At 38.0% G+C, this 23841-nt stretch overlaps 1 protein-coding gene across 13 annotated transcripts in view; it reads left to right on the forward strand.

The window, feature by feature from the left end:
• The window catches only part of HYDIN (HYDIN axonemal central pair apparatus protein), a 509309-nt gene that overhangs the window by 342991 nt on the left and 142477 nt on the right, over positions 1-23841 (forward strand). For all 13 annotated transcript variants that reach the window (XM_074199124.1, XM_074199133.1, XM_074199118.1 and 10 more), the window contains 4 exons: positions 19059-19256; positions 20209-20293; positions 20726-20836; positions 22207-22416. In XM_074199124.1, the coding sequence (XP_074055225.1) occupies positions 19059-19256; positions 20209-20293; positions 20726-20836; positions 22207-22416 (604 nt within the window). The remainder of the gene's footprint in view (positions 1-19058; positions 19257-20208; positions 20294-20725; positions 20837-22206; positions 22417-23841) is intronic.

Below are 23841 nucleotides of genomic sequence, written 5' to 3' on the forward strand. Positions count from 1 at the left end.
TTCTCTCTCTCTTTGTCTCTGTCTCTATCTCTGTTTCTGTGTGTGTGTGTCTCTTTTTTTTCCTCTCTGTCTTTATCTTTCTCTGTTTCTTTCTCTCTGTCTGTCTCTCTCATCATTTGACAATCTGGAAACCACATTTTATCGATGGCATGGGTAAACTAGAGTATATGAAAAAAAGGTAATCAGGATGGCAGACAGACCAGATCACTTAACCCCATTGCCTTACAAAAACAAACAAAAAGAGTTGACTAAAGAAGCACCAGTGGTTTAGTCTGAAGAGCCTTAGAGGAGATAGGCTTGCTGATTCCTGAAGGACTTTTATGCAGAAGAGAGAATTGCTTTGTTCAGTCCTAGAGGATGCTCTTAGGAATACCAGGCAGAAGTTGCTGAGCCCCATTTAAACTGGATGTAAAGAAAAACTTCCTATTAGCTTCTGAAATGGGCTCTGGAGGGGATGGCCTCCTCAGTGGTGATCTCTAGTCACTGGGTTTGGGTTTGGGGGAACCCTCAAGAAGCATTTCTAGGGAGGCAGGATTTGAGTGCTGGAGCCTTTGAGTCCTCTTCCAGCCCAAAGATGCTTTGAGTTATTGCCTCCACCATCTTGTTCCAGAATGCATGACATGATCAGCTGAGGCCATCTTGAAAAATAAACAGTCGTACTATCTTTTAATGAAATACATTGAATTAAAACATTCCTATTTTTAAGGGCTCATGCCAATGTTCCTCTTTTTAGAAGACTTTTTCCCCCTGATTTTCTCAACTAACTGTCATCCTTCCTACCCCAAAACTCCCCAGCACACTTTGGATCTCCCTTATGACCTCCATACCCTACACAGAATAATCAAGAATTCTCTTGAGTATTGAAAACCAGAGAAATCAAATGACCTGTCTCTCACTGGGAGAAAAGTCTGTCTTTTGGTTCAGCACATTCTCACTGGACACCTGTGCAGGTAGCCCTATGGAGCTGATTTTCCCTCCCCAGATTTTCACAGCTCAAGAATTTGCAGCCTTGAGAGTCTGGGCTGGAGATCCTAAAGTGAGGCTCTGCATGACCTTTTTAGTGACAAATAACATGATTGACTGTTTCTGAAGGCCTGCTGATTTTTGCCTTGGAGAAATGGGCTTTGATAGACATCATGGCTCAGCAGAAGCTCTGACATTGATTTGGGAATCGTTGCTGCCTCTCTGCTTCTTGTGCACCAAGGAGAGGAGTTGACAGATGAAAACTTGTTGGGGGGAGTATGGCCTTCATCCCTTTTTGCTCACTGACCCACTCTATGGTGGTGGCATTGAAGGTGATAGAACCACCCAGAGCTGGAAACTTGCAGCTCTCTCCTTGCAGCTGGACCCTGAACTGCCCCACAAGAGGAGCAGGACCTAGTAACCCAACCCATGATGTATGGAGTCTACCACCAGTCTGATGAACAGCCCCATCCACTGGCTTTCTGTACCTATCTTGGTTTTTTAAACTCCAGCTTTGTATTCTTTCCCCTTCCATTCTTCCCATGTTGTACCTGTCTGGTATCTACCCCAAGCTATGTACAACACTGTTCTGAATTCCCCCATTACCACCTGGAAACCATCTCCCCCAGTTTCCCCTCTGATCACTATGTGCTCTGTCACTGTACTCATTCATTTGTGCCTATCTGGAGTTTTAAAATGGTTAACAACATACTTCCAAGTACTTCCATGAGAAGCCTCTGAAATTCCTTCCAATTCCAACTCCTTGATCCTAACGAATGGTCATCTTGACCTTGGTAACAAGGATGACACTGTAGCTCTGTTTTCCTCTTCTCTGATAAATCACCCCAGGAAAAGTTTTCTTCAGTAATGTGTTCATAGCATTTTATCACAGTATCTTTTATCAATGGTGTTTCACCAGACTTTGAAAAAGGCAAGGATGAGATAAGGAGGACTTGCGGCTCAACCATCATTTAACATACTCTTTTTAACAAAATTTCAATTCCAGCATTATGCTATAAAGAATAATTTATTTTTCTCTTAAGAACTATGCCTACAATATTAGTAGCTTCTGCCAGGTAAATAGTGTTCTTTATTAATGATTGCCTAGATCCCATGGATAGGTTCTTCCTTAAAAGCTAAGAGAAGGAATGAGACAATTGAAATGCATAGTATATAAGGTGTATTAACAACCCTAGCTATTAAAGCTCATAATTGTACTAAGACTTTTGGAATCCCTATATAGAGTTATAATTTATTAGCAAAATAACAGTATGATTTTTTTTGGCAAGGCAATGGGATTAAGTGACTTGTTTGAGGTCACACAGCTAGGTAATTATTAAGTGTCTGATGACTGATTTGAACTCGGGTCCTCCTGACTCCAGGGCCAGTGCTCTAGTTGCTCCAATGTAAATTCTTTAAATAAACTTTAATTACCATCTTGGTTTTAGAATTTATCATAACACAAAGCAAAGGTTTTTTAAAATGCAAAAATGTGGTCACATGGAAAGGTATTTTATTCACTAAACTCAGTTATCAATAGCTACTTAACTATAGTGTTCATTCCTACTCTTGGCCAAGTTTTTACTTTCTATTATATCTCTCCTTTAATAACCTCCCAGCAAGTAACTTGTAGCTGATGTGTTAAGAGCCTTTAGAATTTTCTCCTTCTGCTTGAATTAATTAACAGTTGCTCATAAGCACAGCTTCCTCCCAAAGGTGCTTAGCTCTTGTTAATTAGCTAGTCCCTCTCCAGAAAGCCAGATTCTTTGCTAATCCTCAGGACAGGCTTCAAATCACCTTTTTCCCTATACCTATTGTTTAACATTTGCTCTACTCAGAATTCAATTCAATAAACATTTATTAAAGGCCTACTAGGCGCTGGGGATACAAATAACAAAAAGAAAGACAGTCCCTGACTCCAGGGAGTTTACAATCTAAGACAATACACAAGAATAGAAGTTGGAGTAGGGAGAGAGGAGAAGGCAGGAAAACACCAGGATCCCCAACTGGTGCTATTTTGTTCTACCGGGCAGAGATGCAGATATAAAATGGAGTGGACTGGGAGGGGAGTCCAAAGCCTGCCCTCTGTAAAGGAAAGCTTTGGAAGGGATTGAATACATCATCCTTACTCCCATCCCAGCTTTCCAGGCCCAAGGCAGAGGAGGACAAGGGAGGTGCTGTCCAAAGTTAGAAGTGAAGTTAGAAGTGCTCATCAACAAAGAGGACTGAGATATGGAGGTGGAAAATGTCATCCTGTGCTTGGTGCATTGGAAAGAACACTGGATTTGGATTTGGTGGACTTGGGTTCAAACCTTGATTCTGTTACAGTAGGGATAAAGCCAATGATATCAGTAATAATAATTCACAATTATAAAGGCATACCATGTGCCAGACAACGTGCTTTTTGATTATTATCTCATTTGATCCTCTCAATAACTCTGGGACATAAGGGCTGTTGTTATTCCCATTTGACAGATGAGGAAACTAAGGCATACAGAGATTAGGTGACTGTTACAGGGTCATACACCTAAAATGTGTATGAGGGCAGATTTGAATTCAGATCTTACTGGTTCTAGATTCAATGCTCTATACACTGAATCATCTACCTCTACAAAGACATCTTGTGAGATGGGTTGCCTACCTCAGGGAACAGCCAAAGATATAATATGCCTAGAAGATGGAATGCATGAAATAGAATAATATGAAATGAGCCTAAAAAGGTAAATTGCTGTCAAATTATGGAAGGCTCTAAATTCTATCTCAAAGGCAATAGAGAGCTATTGAAAGTTGTTTTGGGCCAATGGGGGAGGAGGCATGAATGATACAATTATATTCATGTGTCAGGGATATTATTTTGAAAACTATGTGAAAGAGGAGTTGGAAAGGGGAAGAAGTAGAAGCAGGAACACCAATTAAGAGGTTATTACCTTAGTTCCAGCAAGAGTTGACATGGGTCTGGACATGGGAAATAACCTGAGTGCCTTCAGAGAAGAGGCTGATGCAGGAGATAATAGATAGTGGGAAATGTGACCTAGAGCAACTGATAAGAGTCATAGATGACCAGGCAACTGGAACAACAGTAATGTTTTCAACAAGAAGAGAGAAACTTGGAGGAAGGGAAAGTTTAGTGGGGGAAGATAATGAGCTCAGTTTTAGTCATATTCAGTTGGAGATATTGATGGGATTTTTAATTAGAAACATCCAAAAGGCAGTTAGCAATGTGGGATTTGAATTCAGAAGATAAATAGATTTGAGAGTCATCTATAAAGAGGAGATTATTGACCACATAGGAGTAGATGAGATCACTAAGGGAAAGCATGCATAAATTTGAATTCAATTTAATAGATATTTTGTTCATCACCTACTATGTGTAAAACACTGAAGTTTGTGCTAAGAAAATAGAGGGGGAAGAAAAACCAAAATCACTCCTATCAATGAGTAAAAAAGGAAGCCCAGTATAGAATCTTGGGGAGTAAAAAATAAAGGATGATCCAAGAAGTGAAGTGGGAGAAGAACAAGAAGAGGCAATGACACGAAAGTCAATCAAGGAATGAATCCAAGAAGATGGAAAAATCAACATGAACATAAGCTTCGGAAGATTAAGCTGTATGAGGCCTGAGAAAAGATCATTGGACTTTTGATTAAAGACTGTTGGAAACCTCGGAGAGAGCCCCTTAGTGGGGCTGCAGATCATATTATGGAAGCAGGTGAACTCTGCTAACAGATTAGCGGTGTAGGGAAAAAATGATAGTCCACACATAGAGCTGTAAAGTTTTCAAAGCACTTTTCATATATTATTTCATTTGATTCTCACACCAAACATGTGAAATAGGTTCTATAGGTATAGCCAATGCAATTTGCATAAGACTCATTGGTGGAGTTCAATTACTCAAGCCTGTAGTACTGGCATTAACTTGAGATTGATTACTCAGTGCTCTGAGCCCGGATGAGGCAAGAATTTTGCACAAGAGAGATCCCAATCCTCTGTCTTCCATTTTTGAGAAAGACCCATGGTTTCAGATTCTTTTCAGATCCTTGAGGACAAAAAAGACTGATAAGCAGCAGATATGTAGAGGAATTGGCATCTCTGGGATGAAATGGGATGGGATGATCTCCCATTGGGAGTGAGATATCTCTGCTCAAGAAGAGAGAGTCCCAGATCTCACTCAAAGGGAAATTCCCTAAAATTTCTAGTGTGGCAAACCAAGGACAGGAACATAATTTAATTGCTGGCTCCTCTATTTATCAGGTTCTTCCTAATCTTTCTCTCCCTTCAAGGACCTGAAAAAAAAATCTGGAATGATTATCTTTTTCAAAGATGGAAGACAAAGCATCAGATCTTTCTTGTCCCAAGTTCTTGTTTCACATAGGCTCAGAGCATTGAGTAATCTTTCTCTACCAAAGAAGAGAGTTTTGTACAAATGGAGTTTGAGCTCTGGGCTACATTTATCATTATTGATCCCATTTATATAAGAGGACATCAAAGTTTAAAGAAGTTAAATGATTTACCTGTAGTCATAGAGCTAGCAAGAAGCAAGATTTTACTCCAACTTTCTCACTCCCAAGATCTCTTCTTTCCTCCACCTCCCATGAATTGAATTGCATCGTATTGTGTTGTCACCAAGATATATATATACCTCTCCACCTTCCAAATAGGTATGTAAGCTCCTTAAGGCAGGAACAACTTTACTATTCGTTGTATGACTAATAGCAATAGATTCTTAATAAATGATAGCTAAATTGAATAGTATGCATCATATTAAAGCTGAGTTATAAAATGTAGAGAAAGAAGAAGTAGCCTAGATTTAGGTCACAGAAGTAAGAGTTCAACTCTGAATAGGAAACCGTTCCTTCCCCATAACATTGAGGGACTTTATGGAACTTCGTTACTTGAAAATCCTTAATTAACTATAACAATAGCTTATACTTTTTTACCATCACAGAAACTACCTTGGGGCACAGAACCCCATCAATTAATTTAGGGACTTCTGAAAAGAGTCAAGAAACAGAATATCAATAAGATGTTGTGTTATTCTTGGGGTTCTTTGCCCTGAGATAGGAAAGCAGTCAAATGTCCTTTCAATCCAAGCACTAGGAAAATTATGGTAATGTTTTGAGATCAGCTCTGAACATTTTATCTTTAAGACCCACATAAATGAATCTGTCTGAGACAGGAAGCCCATGAGATTTGTGTTATTCAAGGAAATTGTCCGTATTCATGATGGACAGAAAATTTCCAAGGGAAGATAGTTCATGTTTCTTTTCAATATTCTTTCCTTCTGTCTAATCTTTGTGTTTCATTGTATAAGTCAGAGGCTATTCTGCGTCATTGGGATTCAGACATCTTGCATTTTTCTTTCTTTTTCATTGTCTATGCATTATACTCTTTATTCAAGAACCAACTCTTCTTTATGGTTAATCAAAATCAATACAGGATTAGATATCAGCTCGGGGCAGAATTTTATTTTTCCTTGTTCTCTATTCAGAAGGTAGTAGATTTGTACAATCTCTCTTGTCATACTCTTTTTGGGGGGGAGGGGAATGGGGGGGTTTGCAAGACTTGCCCAAGGTCACACAGCTAAGTAATCATTAAGTGTCTGAGACTGGATTTGAACTCAGGTCCTCCTGACTTCAAGGCTGGTGTTCTATCCACTGCACAACCTAGCTGCCCTAGCATACCCTTTCTTGAGGGTTGACCCCAGAGTTTAAATCTCAGAAATAAATCAAGAGACCCGTGATATGATCCTGTGTTTTTTATTGATTCATCATGCGTATGATATTCCACTTTATCACCTCTGTCCATCTACAAATCAAGAAACAGATCCTCTGACAGAGGGGATGGAGTTCAGACCTTGGAGTCAAGAAAACCCAGCTTGGTGATCTTGGGCCTTTGAGCCTCTCTGTATAGTCCTGAGCTTGTTCAGCATGGAGCCCACCTCTCTGCTTCTTGGGCAGATCTCTGAGGAAGTTATAGTAGGCTTATGATATGCATCATTTTCTAACTCAGTCCATAAAATGGGTCTAAAATTGCCCGTGCTGCCAAGTTTACAACATGGATATTGCAAAAACAAATAAATAGATTACAGAAAAATGTTCCAAAGTTTTTGAACAAAGACTCAGTCATTTTTCAGGCCTTTGCCATGACTGCTAAATTTACATTCACTTGGATTTATGGCCCAATAAGAGACACCATAGAGTCAGAATCTTTATTTCTACTTCTGATTCCTAACTTCAGTGTTCTTTTATTCCACATTCATTACTTGAACCTCTGCTATGTGACTAGGACTCTACTGGATGCTCTGGAAGGTATAAAAAATATTTTCAAAAATCCTTACTATGAAGTAGTTTGTTGTATAGAGAAGAAAACAAAGCCTGAAATAGAAAATAGGACTCCTACATTGGCCCCCTTCCACTCTTTCTCTCTGGAGCGTCTTGCTTACTTTTTACACATTCATCATAGTATCTTTGGGGTAATCATTCACACAACTCATCACTTACATTCCCAGCCATCCTTGGCTACTGAACAATACAGAAACATATAAATCCAGCAGCAAAAGCACTTAAGATCTAAACCAACATAAGTAACAGAATAAGTCATTTAAAAAGTGAAAATGTGCTCTTTACCCATACACAAAAAGATTCAATCACATGTTGCTCCGCATATACAAGAGGGAAATGAAAATCTTTGGCGAGAAAATTTAGGACTAGATGGGGAAGCTTAGTCCCAGAGGGTTCCTGCTTTAAAGCTGTTACAGCCCTTTTACCTATGGACCCCAGGTTTCTGCTAACCTTCTCAGGTCTCAGGGTTCCTTCATGATATGATACATAGTGGGCTCTGGGCAGCAAGGTGATACTGTGGATAGGCCTCAGCTCAGATCTAGTCTCAGACACTTATTAGCTATGTGACCCTGATCAAGTCATTTAATCCTCAGTTTCCTCATCTATGAAATGAACCAGAAAAGGAAATGACAAGGGTGGCTAGGTGGCACAGTGGATAGAGCATCAGCCCTGGAGTCAAGAGTACCTGAGTTCAAATCCAGCCTCAGACACTTAATAATTACCTAGCTGTGTGGCCTTGGGCAAACCACTTAACTCCATTTGCCTTGCAAAAACCTTAAAAAAAGAAGGAAATGACAAACCACACCAGCATCTTTACCAAGAAAACTCCAACTGGAGGTCCAAAAGAGTCAGATATGACTCAGTAATGAACAACTGGTCAGTGTTTAACTATCTTCAATTCAGAGACATCCCATCTGTTATTCCTTAATTGTTTGTGGCTTGCTTCAACTATTTCATTTTAGAATTTGGTTTTCTATAGCTTTTTTTTTCTTCTCATCTTTTTTTTTTTTGCCATGTCATATAAGGTGAGAAAGATTCCTCATTAGCTGAATTCTCATGGATTCTGTCAGTGGGAGGCATCAGCCTTTCAAGGCAGCTATGCAAAAACAACTTATTCCAAGGGGCAGGGGGAGAAGGTAAAGATAGCTATCAGTCCATGAAACATTCCAACATTTGAATATAACTGCTTTGTTCATTTACTGATCTAATTATTTCAAAAAGTACATTTATGATCATTAAACCATCCACACACGTTGTATATACTCACACTTCAAAACTCTCAACTGAATGATAAACATAAAAAGAAAGATGAGTCAAAAGAGCATCAGATTTTCCAAAGATCTCTAAAAAGCTTTCAAATATTTATCATGAGAGATTTCATTCAGTGGCTGCCTTGGCAGCCTTTCCAAAAACAGCAGGGCTGTGGGGACACCTTCTGGGGCTTGAAAAGAACTGGTCAAACCCAGGAAAAATACTAAAAGAAATTCATCACAGAAAGAAATGTTGGTCACCTTTCTTTAGACATCTCTCAATCATCCTTATCTGATTCAGAGACAGAACTTCCCTATGGGTGGAGGAAGACTCAGGTGGAAACAGTCACTGGGCAGTCTTTCCAGAGACAGATGGAAATCTTCACCCTCAAAGTTAGAACTGCTGTTCACCTCATACCAACAGAGATGTTATAGAGAACAGGTTTAATTTTATTTATGCTTAAAACCTCTAATTACTTTTAAAATAAAAAAAAGAGGATTCAGTTTTGGTCCCTGTGGATATGATATGATATGATATGTAGCTCTTGCCTCCGTCCTGTAAAGGTCTAGTCAGATCACACACACACACACACACACACACACACACACACACACACACACAAAGAAAGAGAGAGAGAGAGAGAGAGAGGGAGGAGAGGCAAACACACAGCATGTTTTACCATCATCCTTCATGTATTCCTTATCACCCAATGCAATTTTTTAGGCTCTTATGGACTGACAATTGTTTGTGGTTGAAGCCCTGCTTCAATTCTTTTATTTCATAGCTTTAATTTCCAGGATTTGGTTTTTTTTTTTTTTTTTTTGCCATATTATATAGTTTAAGAAAGAGTCATCTTTTAGCTGATTCTCATGGATGCAATGACAATGAAAGGCAGCCAGAAGCTTCAGCTTCAGCATCCTCTAGGTTCCACAGTCTATCCGAACCACCACTGAGATGTCTTTTTTGTTCGTTGTGCTCCAGATGACACCAGACCCAGTTATCCTTTCTATGATTTTATTTCAACTTGGTGGCAATTAACATTTGGAAACATTCTGGTCCATTTGGAGGCTTTGTGGTACATTTGAATATCAAGGTGTTTTTCCATAATGGGTGTGTGTCTCCACTTCCCTTCTGATTTGACAAAACTAGAATTCTGAGGGTATGGAAGGCATAGAGCCAGCCCCAACTGTTTCAACTACTCATTTGTCTGATGAGGTGGGAGGATCACATTTCTAGAAGACCACAGATTTAAGGCCAGAGTGATAAATATGGAAATGTGTCTGTGGGCTTTGCACATGTACTCACAGGCTCAGTGATAGATACATTTTTTTTTTAGGTTTTTGCAAGGCAAATGGAGTTAAGTGGCTTGCCCAAGGCCACACAGCTAGGTAATTAAGTGTCTGAGTTCCGATTTGAACTCAGGTACTCCTGACTCCAGGGCTGGTGTTCTATCCACTGCGCCACCTAGCCGCCTGATAGATACATTTTTAAAAGAATTTAAAGTAATGATAATTCTGTTTTTCATAGAAAGAGAAACCAATTTACTATATACACTGGACCAAGGGTGCCCTGTGTGGAGGCAAAGGAAATAAAAGGTTGAAAGAATAAAATACAGGGGAAAACAAGAGTATAAAAAAAATCACAAATAAAATGAGAAGATGCTGAAAAGAGGAGGGAAACTGCTTAGGGCCACCTCCATTATTTGATGAATCAGGAATGATGGATATATATATATATATATATATATATATATATATATATATATATATATATATATATATATATATATATGTAGTAGGTGATTAGGAATTCCTTTATGCAGTGGGACATAGTAGTCATACAGCATTTACAGAATGAGGAATACAAGTCATTTGTATCATAGGAAAGTAGCTTCATGGGTAGAAGGTAAGAGTAATAATGACAATAATAATGATAACTAACATTTACTATATGCCTGGTCTGTGCTGCTCAGTACCTTATGAACATTATCGCATCTGATCCTCAAGAAGCCTGGGAAGGAGGGGCTATTATTATCCTCATTTTCTAGATGAAGAAAGTGATGAAGCAGAGATGAAATGACTCACCCAGGGTCACACAGCTAATAGGCATCTGAGGCCAGATTTGAGCTTGGATATTCCTAGTTCAAACTTAAATATTCTTTATTAATAATAATAATAATATCACTTATTCCACACATTAATATATAAACATGTGTGTCATAATAATTACAATAACCAAACACTTTATAAATATTATCTTTTTTAAATCTCACAACCATCCTGAGAGGTTGGTGCTATTAATAATAATATTATTATTATTCTCATCTGTCAAAGATGAGGATAAAAGATTGAGAAGGGTTAAGTGTCACACAATTATTTAAATCTCTGAGGCAAGATTTGAACTCAGGTCTTTAGGTCTAGTACACCATCCACTATGCCACTTAACTGCTGTCATGTTCAACCATGCTCATAATGGTGATAGAAGAGGAAACTTTATATCTTTACTATCAATGATTTACAGGTATAAAGACCATTTGAGGGCAGCTAGGGGGAGCAGTGGATAAAGCACCAGCCCTGGAGTCAAGGAGTACCTGAGTTCAAATCCGATCTCAGACACTTAATAATTACCTAGCTGTGTGGCCTTGGGCAAGCCACTTAACACCATTTGCCTTGCAAAAACCTAAAAAAAAAAAACCATTTGAATAATAACACTGTCTTTTGAGTAGAAAATTTAAGAAGGCATCTTTAGTTTCAGGAAGGAAATGGATTGACTCCTCCCTTAGTATTCTCCTGTGAGATCACCCAGATGCCAAATGAGTACAGTAGAATGGTCAGTAAGAGCAGGAGGGGACCCCTGTCCCCTGAGATCAGATGAGGTAGAGACCTCCCACCAGTGGGAGAAAGCAGAGAGTTATGACAGTAGCCACAGCTATTTTCATCTCTTTTGGTGGTTTTCCACTACTTCAGGAGCAGTCTGTCCAAGAGCTACAGAAATCAAACAGTAAATTTATCTAACAATAACCAAAGATCCTAACCACAACACAAAATGTCCTTTTCATTTTAGCACTGAAGTGTTTCTCATGAAGAGAAAATAAAAGAAAATAAATGTATTTAAATTTTCAAATGTTCAGCACAAAAGATTGTATTGGTTTGAAGCACCCAAGAGTTGAAAATCTAGTAGGAAAGGGGAAATTGCCTCACCCAAATCAGGGCTGGCAATAAACCACTGTGATCAGCTTTCATGCTGGCTCTATCCCAGCCAAGCCAAAGGGAATTTTTCATCTCTTACTACCCTAATGATTCTCATGTTTTTGTGGTTGTTGAAGAGATTGGAGATCTGAAGATTATTGATTTTTCTTATTTGTGGCTAAATTTTTTTTAAATTAACTGAAACTAATCCTGTCTGGATCAGCACAATATGAAAATGATCATCTGTACCTTATGAATAGGATGAAATCTGATCAAATTAACTTTACTGGATGATTCTTTTTTAAAAAGAGTTTTCAGTTTTTGTGTCCTTTGGACAGCATCATTGCAAAAAATGATGTTTTCCCAAACACTAGGTATAGCTACCTCCTGATCCTTCTGAGAGGAGTGTAGCCTTCTATCTGCAGAGGCAAGGACCTGGCAAAATCACCAAATCAGCAAAATCTGTCTTTCTTTTCTTTCCTTTCTTTAGTCCTTCCCACTTCCTTAATTTTCCCTCTCCTTGGTCCCTTTGGCCCAGGAAAAAGTCTTTTAAATGAATTCGTTCTAGAGTGTATAGTTCTCCTACTCAAGCTATTTGCATTTTAAAGGAACTTCATCCTAGGAGGGGGGTAATTTTGTTGATTCACATGCAGCCTGAGATTTCACTCTGTTGGGATGAAAGCCTCTGAAAATTTAGGTCTGTTACTAATAGTCTAGTCAGCTTGAGTCACTGATAAGTCTTTCTGATTTCATGATTGGCCGACTGTCCCATTGACTTAAAGTAGACATCATCACAGAACCTTGGCATAAATGTTTGACAGATGAGGAAATAATAATATTATTTTTAATAATATCAACCTCTCAGGGTGGTTGTGAGATTAAAAAAAAAGATAATACTTGTAAAGGGCTTGGTTATTGTAATTATTATGACAAATGTTTATATATTAATGTGTGGAATAAGTATTATTATTATTAATAATAATAATAAAGAATACTTAAGTTTGAGCTAGGAATATCCAATTTCAAATCTGGTCTCAGATACCTACTAGCTGTGTGACCCTGGGTGAGTCATTTCATCTCTGTTTCATCACTTTCTTCATCTAGAAAATGAGGATAATAATAGCCCCTCCTTCCTAGGCTTCTTTGAGGATCAGATGCGATAATGTTCATAAGGTACTGAGCAGCACAGACCAGGCATATAGTAAGTGCTATAGAAATGTTAGATGTTGTCATCATTATTATTATTATCATTTAATTCAACAACTCGACATTTATGCCAAGGTTCTGTGTTCTCTCTGCTCTGGTCAAGATATTGGCAGAGGCAAGTCCTTTTAGAGAAAGGATGCTTCTGCATTGGATGTGATGTGTGTCCTAAGGAAGGGTTGTGGGAGTTCCAAAGAGGATCTGGGCTTCATTCCCAGTTCTGCTACTCACCATCCCCTCCCTTACTCTGTGCCTTAGTTTCCTCATCTGAAGGATGGTCTCCAAGTTACCTTCTTGCTCTGTCTCTTGGCAATGACTCCTAGCTAGGGTACCTCATTCAATGTACTGTGACTTTACGGATCTAAAGCCTTTAAATACCTTGCCCATGGCTACCTAGGCAGACAATAACCCAGTGAGGATTATTATCATCATCATTAATTATAGATCCATGAGGAATCCATGTTCCTAAAATTCAAATTCAGCATTCTTGACCCTCTTCTTTACCATCTTCTCTGTCTAATTCTTACAAGATTGATAAGGACAGCCTCACCTCTCACCTTTATTCACCAGTGGAAGGGGCTCCTCACTTCAATACTGTTCCTGTTTCCCATGTTCTTAAAGGTGTTGTTTTTCTGCTACTTGCAGTTAGTTGCACTGTGTGTTTCCTTTGCAAACACCCCAACTTGTGTCCCAGAAGTCTGGAACTTTGGAAGGAGGGAGGTCATTTGTTCAAAGCTCTAAGATCTGTGGTCTGTCTGATAGAGTTGCTTCAGGCCTCTCAGCCTGAAATCTCCTTAGGGGAGATTTAATAAATGATTCTGTCTTTCTGCCCTTTTGCAAGTTCCTGGTTGTAGTGATAACCCCCAAATAATTATCAGCTTCAGTTCTGAAACCATCAAATGTTATTTCTACCTTCTTGGACAGTGTGCTCCAAGCCAAAGGGTCATTTATAGTAGATGTGTCTAGTGGGGAAAAAAAGGTTAAATTCAGTAGCTAAAGACAAAAAGGGCCTTTCACAGGTTTCACAAGACCATCCAGGAAGCTTTGAATCAAATAAATCACTCTTACCTGCCTTTATTTCCTCAACATCCTTACATGTCTTGAGTCTTTGCTCGGTGTGTCCTACCTACTTCCATGCTCCTATGCCATACCTTGCCAGTTTCTACTGAGAGAGGAGGAGGCAGATGATAATGCAGTGGTTAGAGGTTGAGTCTGGTGTCAGGAAGACTTGAGATCAAATCTGGCCTCAAACATTTACTAGCAGTAGCATTCTGAACAAGTCATTTAACCTGTTTGCCTCAGTTTCCTCAACTGTAAAATTGGGATCATAACACCTCCTTTGTGAGGTTGCTGTGAATATTGACTCCCCTCAGTTAGTGATAGCTCCCTCTCCCTTCTCATTATACTTGTTTCACACTTAAATTCTCTTATGCACTAATTATGTATCACTTTAAATTTAGCTATTTGTAGTATATGCTATCCAAGGCTAAACTGTAATATCAGTTATCTTTATCTAGCACTGATTTCCATTGTTGAATTCCATTTATGAAAATCTGCTTACTGCATCTTAACACTCTCAATAAGGATGTCCTCAATTCGTACAGAGATGATCCTCATCTGTGTTTTTAATAGATGGGAGAGTTGGCAAATAGGTAGGGAGTGATACACTGAAGATTTTTTATAAGATTTTGGTATCTTCCCTTCCTTTAGTCATACACATATATGAATGTGTTGATAGGTGACAGATTACTTAGATAGATGTTATAAATAGATAAATAATAAATGAGAGAGAGAGAGAGAGCTGAATAGATATTAGATTAGAAAGATAGACAGACAGACAGACAGATGCATTATAGGATACTCCAATCTGGCTATTTTCCTTATTCTCTTTAATTTCGTTTTCATCTCCTTGATAAGCAAATGAGGGCCTGTAAAATTAAGAGTCCAAGTGTGATGGTTCCAGCATCCTTGTTGAAGAAAAATGTGGAAAATAGAATAGACTGCTTATTGTTTATTCATTATGAAAAAGGTCTTTGATTCAGAACAAAGGACCACTGCCCTTTAGATTTTTACAGCAAAGCAGTCATACACTGTGAAGGTGCATAAATGCAGATCTTTCAAGGTTCCTTAGAAGATGTAACACTAGAAATAGCTCTGCTCAGGGTAATCTGATAGTATTACTCAGATGAGCCCTGAAAAGGGGGATGGAGGCTTGTCAAAGGTATTGGAGAAAATGCAGTGCAGAGGTCAGGTTGAGGAGAGAGTCCCTGGTGGGAAAGTCTTCCAGAAGCTCCTATTTGTCGATGACATGCTGTTGAATGCTTCAAGATACCAATGCAAACCAAGACATTGCAGGGACTCCTAGAAGAGATCTACAATCACTCAAAGGAGCTTGACCTGTCAAGACCAAGTGGACCAAGATTTTAACATTTTTAGTATGCATTTGATGGATATCCCATTGAGCTTGAGAGCATATCTGAAACAGAACAGTTAGACAGTAAACTCACAACTGAAGAGAGGTAAATGGACTGCTTTTAGGAAGTTACAAACATTTTTACTTAAACCAAACTTCCAACACAAGCAAAGAACATGTTTTCCATCTAAACATTTTATGGGTGTTGCCACATAGCAATAAGACAGGGAATACCCCTGACTCCAAAGAACTAAAGATAGCATCACACAAAGGGCAATGGTCAGTTAAATGATAGATGGAGCTATCTGCAATAAATAATCAATGAGGAACTCCAAATAAGAGTAGAAGGACAGGATGTGATTATATGGCAGAAAAAGATGTGCTAGTCACTTGGAAAGAACAAGGGATCACAGGTAGTCAGTGTGTCAAAAGATGTCGATGCCTCTACTGTACTGGTTGAACCGCTGTGACTAGTTTTGGGGGAAATATAGATAAGGCCTGCCTAAGATGAATGAGCATAGTTGCAAGGTTGGGAAGAAATCCCAAATCAATCAGATCACAGATTCATTAGCATATTTGAACTCTGGGCTCTGCACAGATTAGGTGCTTAATAAATAATCAGCTTCAAAAATTGTTTTGTTTTTATTTTTTGGAATAAAATAAGCATTATAGAAGAATAAAAAATATGATTGCACATGAAGCTACTACTATGTAGTACTACTATGCAGAGCATTTTTATATAACTATAAATTGTTTTGATTTCTCAGAATAGTCTGTTCATATCCTTTGACCATTTAAATTAAATCTACTGTGTACAATTTGCTATTACTTTTAAATATACAACGAAGTTTTCATGTAGATTTCTTTTTTTTCTTCCCTCCCTGCTCCCAGCCTAGAGATGGACATCATTAGCCATAAACATATATACATATATATATATATATATATATATATATAAAACATATATATACATACACACGTAGATGTATGTATGTTTAAATGTAAAATCATTCTATACAATTTCTTTTTATTCTTTCTCTGTATGGAGATAGTGTCATTAGATGTTATTTTTAGTTAATTTAGATGTTTATAATAATCAAAATGACTTATTTACTCAAAGTTCTTCTTAAAACAATATTGCTGGTACTCTATACAATGCTCTCTTGATTCTGCTCATTTTACTCTTTTCTACAAGTACAAAGTACAAGACTTTCTGTACAAGACTTTGCAAGTTTTTTCTAAGATCATTGAGCTCATCATTTCTTACAACATAGTATTCTATCACAATCATAGAGCACAACTTGTTCAACCATCATACATTGATGAGCATCCTGTAATTTTCCAGTTCTTGAACACTTCTAAGAGTGCTGCCATATATATTTTAGAACAGGTGTTTTTTTTTTTCATTTTTCCCTAATCATCTTCAGAAATAGACCCTGGTGGAGGTATTACTGGGCCAAAGGGTAGTTTAATACTCTTTGGACAAATCATTCTGAAGAGCAATAAAACTAATCATACTCTTTGACCCTGCAATAACAATACTAGGCCTAACAATTTTGGGATATCTGTGACAGAGAATGCCATCTGTATCCTGAGAAAGAATTGTGGAATTTGAACAAAGACCAAAGACTATTACCTTTAATTTTTTTTAAAAATGTTATCTTATTATGCAATTCTGCTATATCTCATACTTTATGTTTCTTCCTTAAGGATATGATTTCTCTCTCATCACATTCAACTTAGATCAATGAGTGCTATGGAAACAATGTAAAGACTAACAAACTGCCTTCTGCGGGGAGTGGGGCAAAGGAAGCGAGATTAGGGGAAAAATTGTAAAATTCAAAATAAATAAATCTTTCAAAAAATAAATTAAAAAAAACAGTGCTAGGTCTATATCCAGAAGAAACCATAAAAAAAATGGGAGAAGTCCCACATGTTCCAAAATATTCATAGCAGATTGTTTTACAGTGGCAAAGAATTAGAAATTAAGGGTATACCTATCATTTGGGGAATAATTGAACAAGTTATGGTATATGAAAATTATGAAATCCTATAGTTCTATTAAAAAAAAGCATGAATGGTGTGACTCTAAAGAAGCATGGAAGGAATTACATTATCTGATGACAAGCAAAGGGAGCAGAACCAATAAAGCAATGTACACATTAATAACAACATTGTGAGTTGATCAGTCTTGATGGAAGAAGCTCCTCTCAGCAGTTCAGAGAGCTAGGATAACCCTATTAGACTGTCTATCCCCATCCAGAGGAAGAAAAACAAAACAAAACAAAACATACAAAATCTGAATAAAAATTACATCTGCTTTTTTTCTTATGTTTTTCTTTCCTATCTGATGATTTTCTCATTGAATACAATGTGTAAGTACAATATTCACCAGACTGGTCACCATTGAGGGGAGGGGAGTGGGAAGGGAGGGTGGAAGGCAATTATGTAACTTAAAAATATGCATAATTTATATGGATGAATGTGTAATAAACCCTTTAAAACATGGAATTTATAAAAATAATTCTGGGCATAAATTCAGATTGCTTTCCAGAATAGTTGGATCAACTCACAATTTCATCAACAATAAATTGGGATCCCAGTTTTTCCACATTCCCTCCAATATTTTTCACTTTCTCCTTTACTCATTTTAGCCACTCTGTTAGGTATAGAATGATAACTCAAGTTTGCTTTAATTTGCATTTCTTAAGGAACAGCTAGGTGGCACAGTGGATAGAGTACCAGCCCTGGAGTCAGGAGGACCTGAGTTCAAATTTGACCTCAGACACTTATTACCTAGCTATGTGGCCTTGGGCAAGTCACTTAACCCCATTGCCTTGCAAAAATCTTAAGAAAAAGTAATTTGCATTACTTTAGTGAGTAATGGTTTAGAGCTTTTTTTTCATATGACTGAACTGTTTTGATTTCTTCATCAGAAAATTTGACTATTCGTATCTTTTGACAATTTATCAATTGGGGAATGACTCTTATTCTCATATACTTGATAAAGTTCTTTATAGATTTTAGATATAAGGCCTTTATCTGAGAAACTGTCTATAAAAATTCCCCCCACACACACTTTTCTGCTTTCCTTCTAATCTTGGTGACATTTATTTTATTTGTATAAAATATTTTAATTTAATGTAATCAAAATTATCCATGCTACACCTAATGTTGCTGTCTCTTATTTATTCATACATTGTTCTCCTAGCCATAAGTCTGATAAGTAATATTCTTCATGTTTTTTCTTTCTTGTAATCTCTCTCTTTTTATCAAGTTCATGTATCCATTTTGACCTTATCTTGGTAAAAGATAAATGTTTCCTTGAGATAAAAGAGAAAACTAGAAGAAAATGATCAAGCCACTCCCTTTGCCTGATGGAAGACTTTGTTTCTACATGCATGCATACTGCATATTCTTTATATATGCATGTTGTGTACACTTAGCTATAAAACCCTTAGGTCTTTCTAAGACTCATCAAACAGACTCATCCTCTCTTTCCTTTTCTACTTCCATGGGCAGGTGACCAAGCACAGAAGTATTTCTTGAATATTAGAGATGATACTGATTTCCTGAGTTCTGAGTCCCATAGTCTTTCTTTACCACAAGTCAAGAATTTGACCATTTGTTTTAGGATGCCCTCTTTGGCCCAATTACAAACTTCAAAAAATATATTAATAGACTCTAATTTGATTTTGCAGATTTTCAACAGGACAACGTAAGCCATACATTGCCCCAATGCGTGTGTTTTCCCAACAAGATCTGCTTCCCGCAACCTCAGCACCAACAACTGCATCAGCAGCTGCACCAGCAACTGCAACTGCAACTGCATCAGCAACTGCAACAGCCCATCTAGTTCCACCAAATTCAGGAGCAACTGATACAACTGAATTTGTTAAGTAAGTATGGATATTCTGAAGTAAAGTTAGCAAGTTTTCAAGTATTCTTTTTATATAGTTATGAGCATGGACATAGGCATGGACATGGATATGATCATGGACATACACACTCATCACTTCCCTTACCTGTAGAAATGATCTATTTCTATTCCATCACCCTATAAATCACCTCTTATCAAAGGTCAGACCTAGTTTACCACACAGAAGAGGGTGGACAAATCATCAAACAAAGAATCCACTCCAGGACAGAACCTCACTATGGCATTTCTCAATAAATAATTGACTCTCTTATTGAGTGTTTTGTAACAGTCAAATATTGGGATAACTACTGACTTCTCTGAGTACATACATGACCTCAAAGTAGAGTGAGGTAGTGTCCAATTATTAAATTACATTGCCTTTGCCACCTCCCTTCTACACCTTCCCACTTCTAAAACAATGGGCATTTTCCTATTGGGCTGAAGATTTTGCTTTTTCCTTGTTAAAAGCCAAATTGTGGGGTATGGACTGATGAAAGAAATGTATAAAGTAATGGTGTTCTATCCTTAGGCTTCCTACCTAGAATCATAGAATTGGGAGTAAGGAGGGACCTCAGGGACAATGCCCACCTGAAACACTAATCCCTCTCTATCTCATACCTGACAAGGAGTCACTTAATACTTGTTTGAAGATCTTCAGTAATGAGAAACTTCTTGCTTTCACTGGAGGAAAATTCTTGTTAGGACCCATTGACCCTACTCTTGCTCAGTATTTCGAGAATGTGCCTGTTGAGTTCAACCCCTATGGGATGGTTTCTTTTAATGTCATTTCCTTGCTCCTCCATTTCATTTGTCGTTTTTGTGGGAGAAGAGGGGATTTGGTTTAGGGAAAGCTGTGACAGCATCACTAAAGTGAAATGCTATGCTTTGGTAGCCAAACCACTAACTCTCCATTATCTGATATATTTCTCCAGACATATCATTCTGGATAATCTGAATGAAGAAGGTGAAAAGAAGCTTCCACAGTCAACAAATGCACTCAACCTAGTCAATGCAGAAGTAAAGTTTTTGGTTTTTTCTTGATAATGGACTGACAAGAGAAGGACCCCTTTCCTAAGGCAGAATAAAGACCAGGAGCCTAAGTTCAACCAGGAGGTCTGGTTGAACACAACAATGCTTGCTTCCCTCTTGGGGCACCTTTCCCTTGTCAAATATAACAGGAGGGCCCGGGACACTCCTGCCACTTCTCTGTGGCATGAATTGTATTTTCTCTAAGGTGAAAAACTACAGTGTTCTGGAATGTTGTAGATGACAATTGTCTCTACTGCTTGCAACTCCAAAAATAGTGGCAAATTCTAGAGAGAAGAATTATTGGAATAGAGTCCATGCATATTCCATGTAACAGATACAGGTGGGGATAGGGGATAAGATCTAGGTCTAGGTCTCCCGAGCAAAGATTTGCTAGTTTTCCCTTGAACTTTTCATTTCCAGGCACTGAAACCAAGCCTAGAAGAGGCATTAATAACCCAGAGCCAGGCAGAATTCCAGGATTCTCTGTGGATCTTTGAACAGGATGATTCTTTTACCATTGGGGTGGAAGAAGTAAGTTAACAAACAGCTTGTGCTTGCTCTCAAACAGAATGTCCCTCAGTTTCCCTCTTTTTTTTCAGAAGAGTTCCTAATCTGACCTTGTCCCTAACCATGGAACTCCAGGTCCCAATACTCAGAAACCTGGAAGTTCTTGGAGTCAAGACTCTAAAATATCATCCAAGATTTAAGTTCTTACTTCTACTTTGTGGTGTCCTAGATAACACACAAGGAAGGACTCCCTGTACTGAATATTGGCAAGAATGGACTAGATCTCTTCCATGGGATTTCTGTTTTCTATTGAAGGAAAATAAAGACACTGGAGTAGTTGACCCCAGTTTCTTTCCAACTCTAATACATATCATCCTATCCTTTTATTATAATAATTCCTAAAGCTCCTTTACCCAAGATGCTGAGAGCAAAAGGAATGTAAATAAGCTAATTATTCTTTGTTCTAAAAAAAGTATAGCTAATGAACATAAGTTAACAGAACTGACTTCTTAACTGGGAAGCAGAGAAAGGTTTAGATGACACCTGTTTTTTTGTTTGTTTTTCTGAAGACAGAAATTCCATTGTTGACTTCTAAGCTCTGTTTCACACAATGCTTGTATGAAGCAGATGCTTCCTTAATAAGTGCCTCTTTGTTGATTTGATTGAACCACTGGCATAATCAAGCTCTCTCTCAGTTCGGATTGTATGATGTCAGAAGTGGAGGACATCTTCAAGATTGTGTTACATTTTTTGTATGTTATAACATCTTTGTCATTGCTTATATCCTTGTCATCTGAGGCCCAGGCTCAAGAAGTTAGGAGAGGTTCACTGCCAGGGAACTCTCAAAGACACTCTTTGAAGGTCTGTACCTTAGGGGAGAGAAGATTATACCATCCTTATGTCATCCCTAAACATTGTCCCATCTAGTCCAACCCTATCTTTTTCCAGATGAAATTGAGGTCCAGAGAAGGGAAATGAGCTATATGATAAGTGGAAGGTCCAATATGAGAACTTAGGTCTCCAAGTCAGCTCTCCTTCCCACAACCTCAAATTTCTAGGACGTCAATTCCAGAATATGGTAGGATGTCTCTATTCCACTACTCAGAATTGTCTCACATTTTCAAAATTAACTGCCTAGTTTGCATAGTGGTTAGGAAGTTGAGCCTAGGGTCAGGAAGACTTGAGTTCATATCCAGCATCAGATATGTACTAGCAGTGTGATCCTGGGCACACTGCCTGTTTTCCTCATCTGAAAAATGAATGTGTTGAATTTGATGACCAATTCTATACCTATGATACCATCTGCTAAATGTAATGTAAACTAACTTAATTTTACCCTTTTGAATGTTCTGCAGTAGGGTAAATATTGTCACATCTCATGCTTTTTCCCACAGGTATTTGATATCTTACCCCTCTATGGAGTGTTACCACCTTTTACTAGCCACCAGGTGTCCTTCTCATTTTATGGGCATTGTGACATCATTGCTCGGGTGAAAGCCCTGTGTGAAGTGGAGGGGGGGCCCACCTATGAGATTACCCTGAAAGGAGAAGCTTCATTGGTCAGTTATAAATTTGACACAAATGAAATTAACTATGGACTACAGGTAAAGCAAATCGACTCCAAGTGACTTCTATCTTTGCCTCTCCTTAATCTTCTGCTCTTCCTCCTCTGCATTCAGTTTTTTGGGTAGTTCAGAGTCACAGCTTCAAGTGACTCAATCAAGAAATAATTAAATAAATAAATAAATATTTATTAAGTATTTGATATGTATAAGATGCTCTACTAAGAGCTGGGAATAAGAAAACAAGCAAAAGACAATCCCCACCCTCAAGGAGCCTACAATTTAATGGACACTCCAAATCTAACATACCTCTCTTTCATCTACCAAGCTGCCATCTCTAGTTAGCTGTAAGACATTTTGATTTTTTTTTCAGAGCTTTAAAAAGTCTCAAAAATTGGGCTTATCATCATTCCCCTCAAAATGGTATCTCCTCCCTTCCCCATTTTTTCCATCATTATCTTCTTGGTTCCCCATTTTCCACAACCTCAAAAGCTCTTTAAGCAATTCCAACTCCTTCACTTCTCCCTAATCAATCAATCACTAAGTTGTACTGATTCATCCTCCCCAATATTTCACAGAATCAACCCTCCTTACTCATTTCCATAAAGATTACCATAGTCCAAGCTCTCATGAGTTCACATGGAAATTATTACAATGACTTGCTAGCTTATCTCCCTATTTCTAGTCTCTCCCAACCATCAGAGTGCCAGATTCATCTTCCTAAATTACCATTCTCACCCCAACACTCCCCTATATAAGTAACTACAATAACTCCACAGCCTGTTGAATAAGATCAAAGTTCATCAGTTTGATCTTCAAGGCTCCTCCATTAACTGGGCACACTTGTGACTATTAACTTAGTTTTTAATGAGTCAATCAGCAAGCATCTATTAAGAAACTACTATTCCCAAGGATTGTACTCACTGACTATTCCCAAATAGACTTTTTCTTGTTTCAATATTTGCATTCACTCTGTTCGCTGGTCCTTTCTCTCTATCCACCCAGAACTTCTACTGGTCTACTTCCGTCCTTGATTAATTCTATCCCATCCTGATCTTTGGCTTATTTGAATTTCCAAAACCTGTGTGTATGTGGTCTATATTATATTATCACACAGTTACTTGCTTGTTATTGGGGCTAGTTTGGGTGTGTACATGTGGTTCTCTTCTCACCTATATGTCCCCTCCCCAAGTTCATTTCAGTCTCTCTGTGAACAGGTATTTGTGATCAAGATCACCATCTCAAGAGAGTGGCCGATTGTAGTAAAATGGGAACTTTGTCATTCAGTCATTTCAGTCAAACCCACTGTTCTATTCCATCCAATCTGTTGAGTGCCCACAAGAGCTAGGGATGTTGGCTAATTCATTTGATCTTCTAAAGCCCCAGCATGTAGCAATGCCAGTGTATTGTAGGGTTTAATAAAGGCCTGTTGACTAATTGGCTGACTCCTCCATTGTAATCTCAATG

Source organism: Macrotis lagotis, chromosome 1 (assembly GCF_037893015.1).
Source record: "Macrotis lagotis isolate mMagLag1 chromosome 1, bilby.v1.9.chrom.fasta, whole genome shotgun sequence".
NCBI classification, from domain to species: Eukaryota; Metazoa; Chordata; class Mammalia; order Peramelemorphia; family Peramelidae; genus Macrotis; species Macrotis lagotis.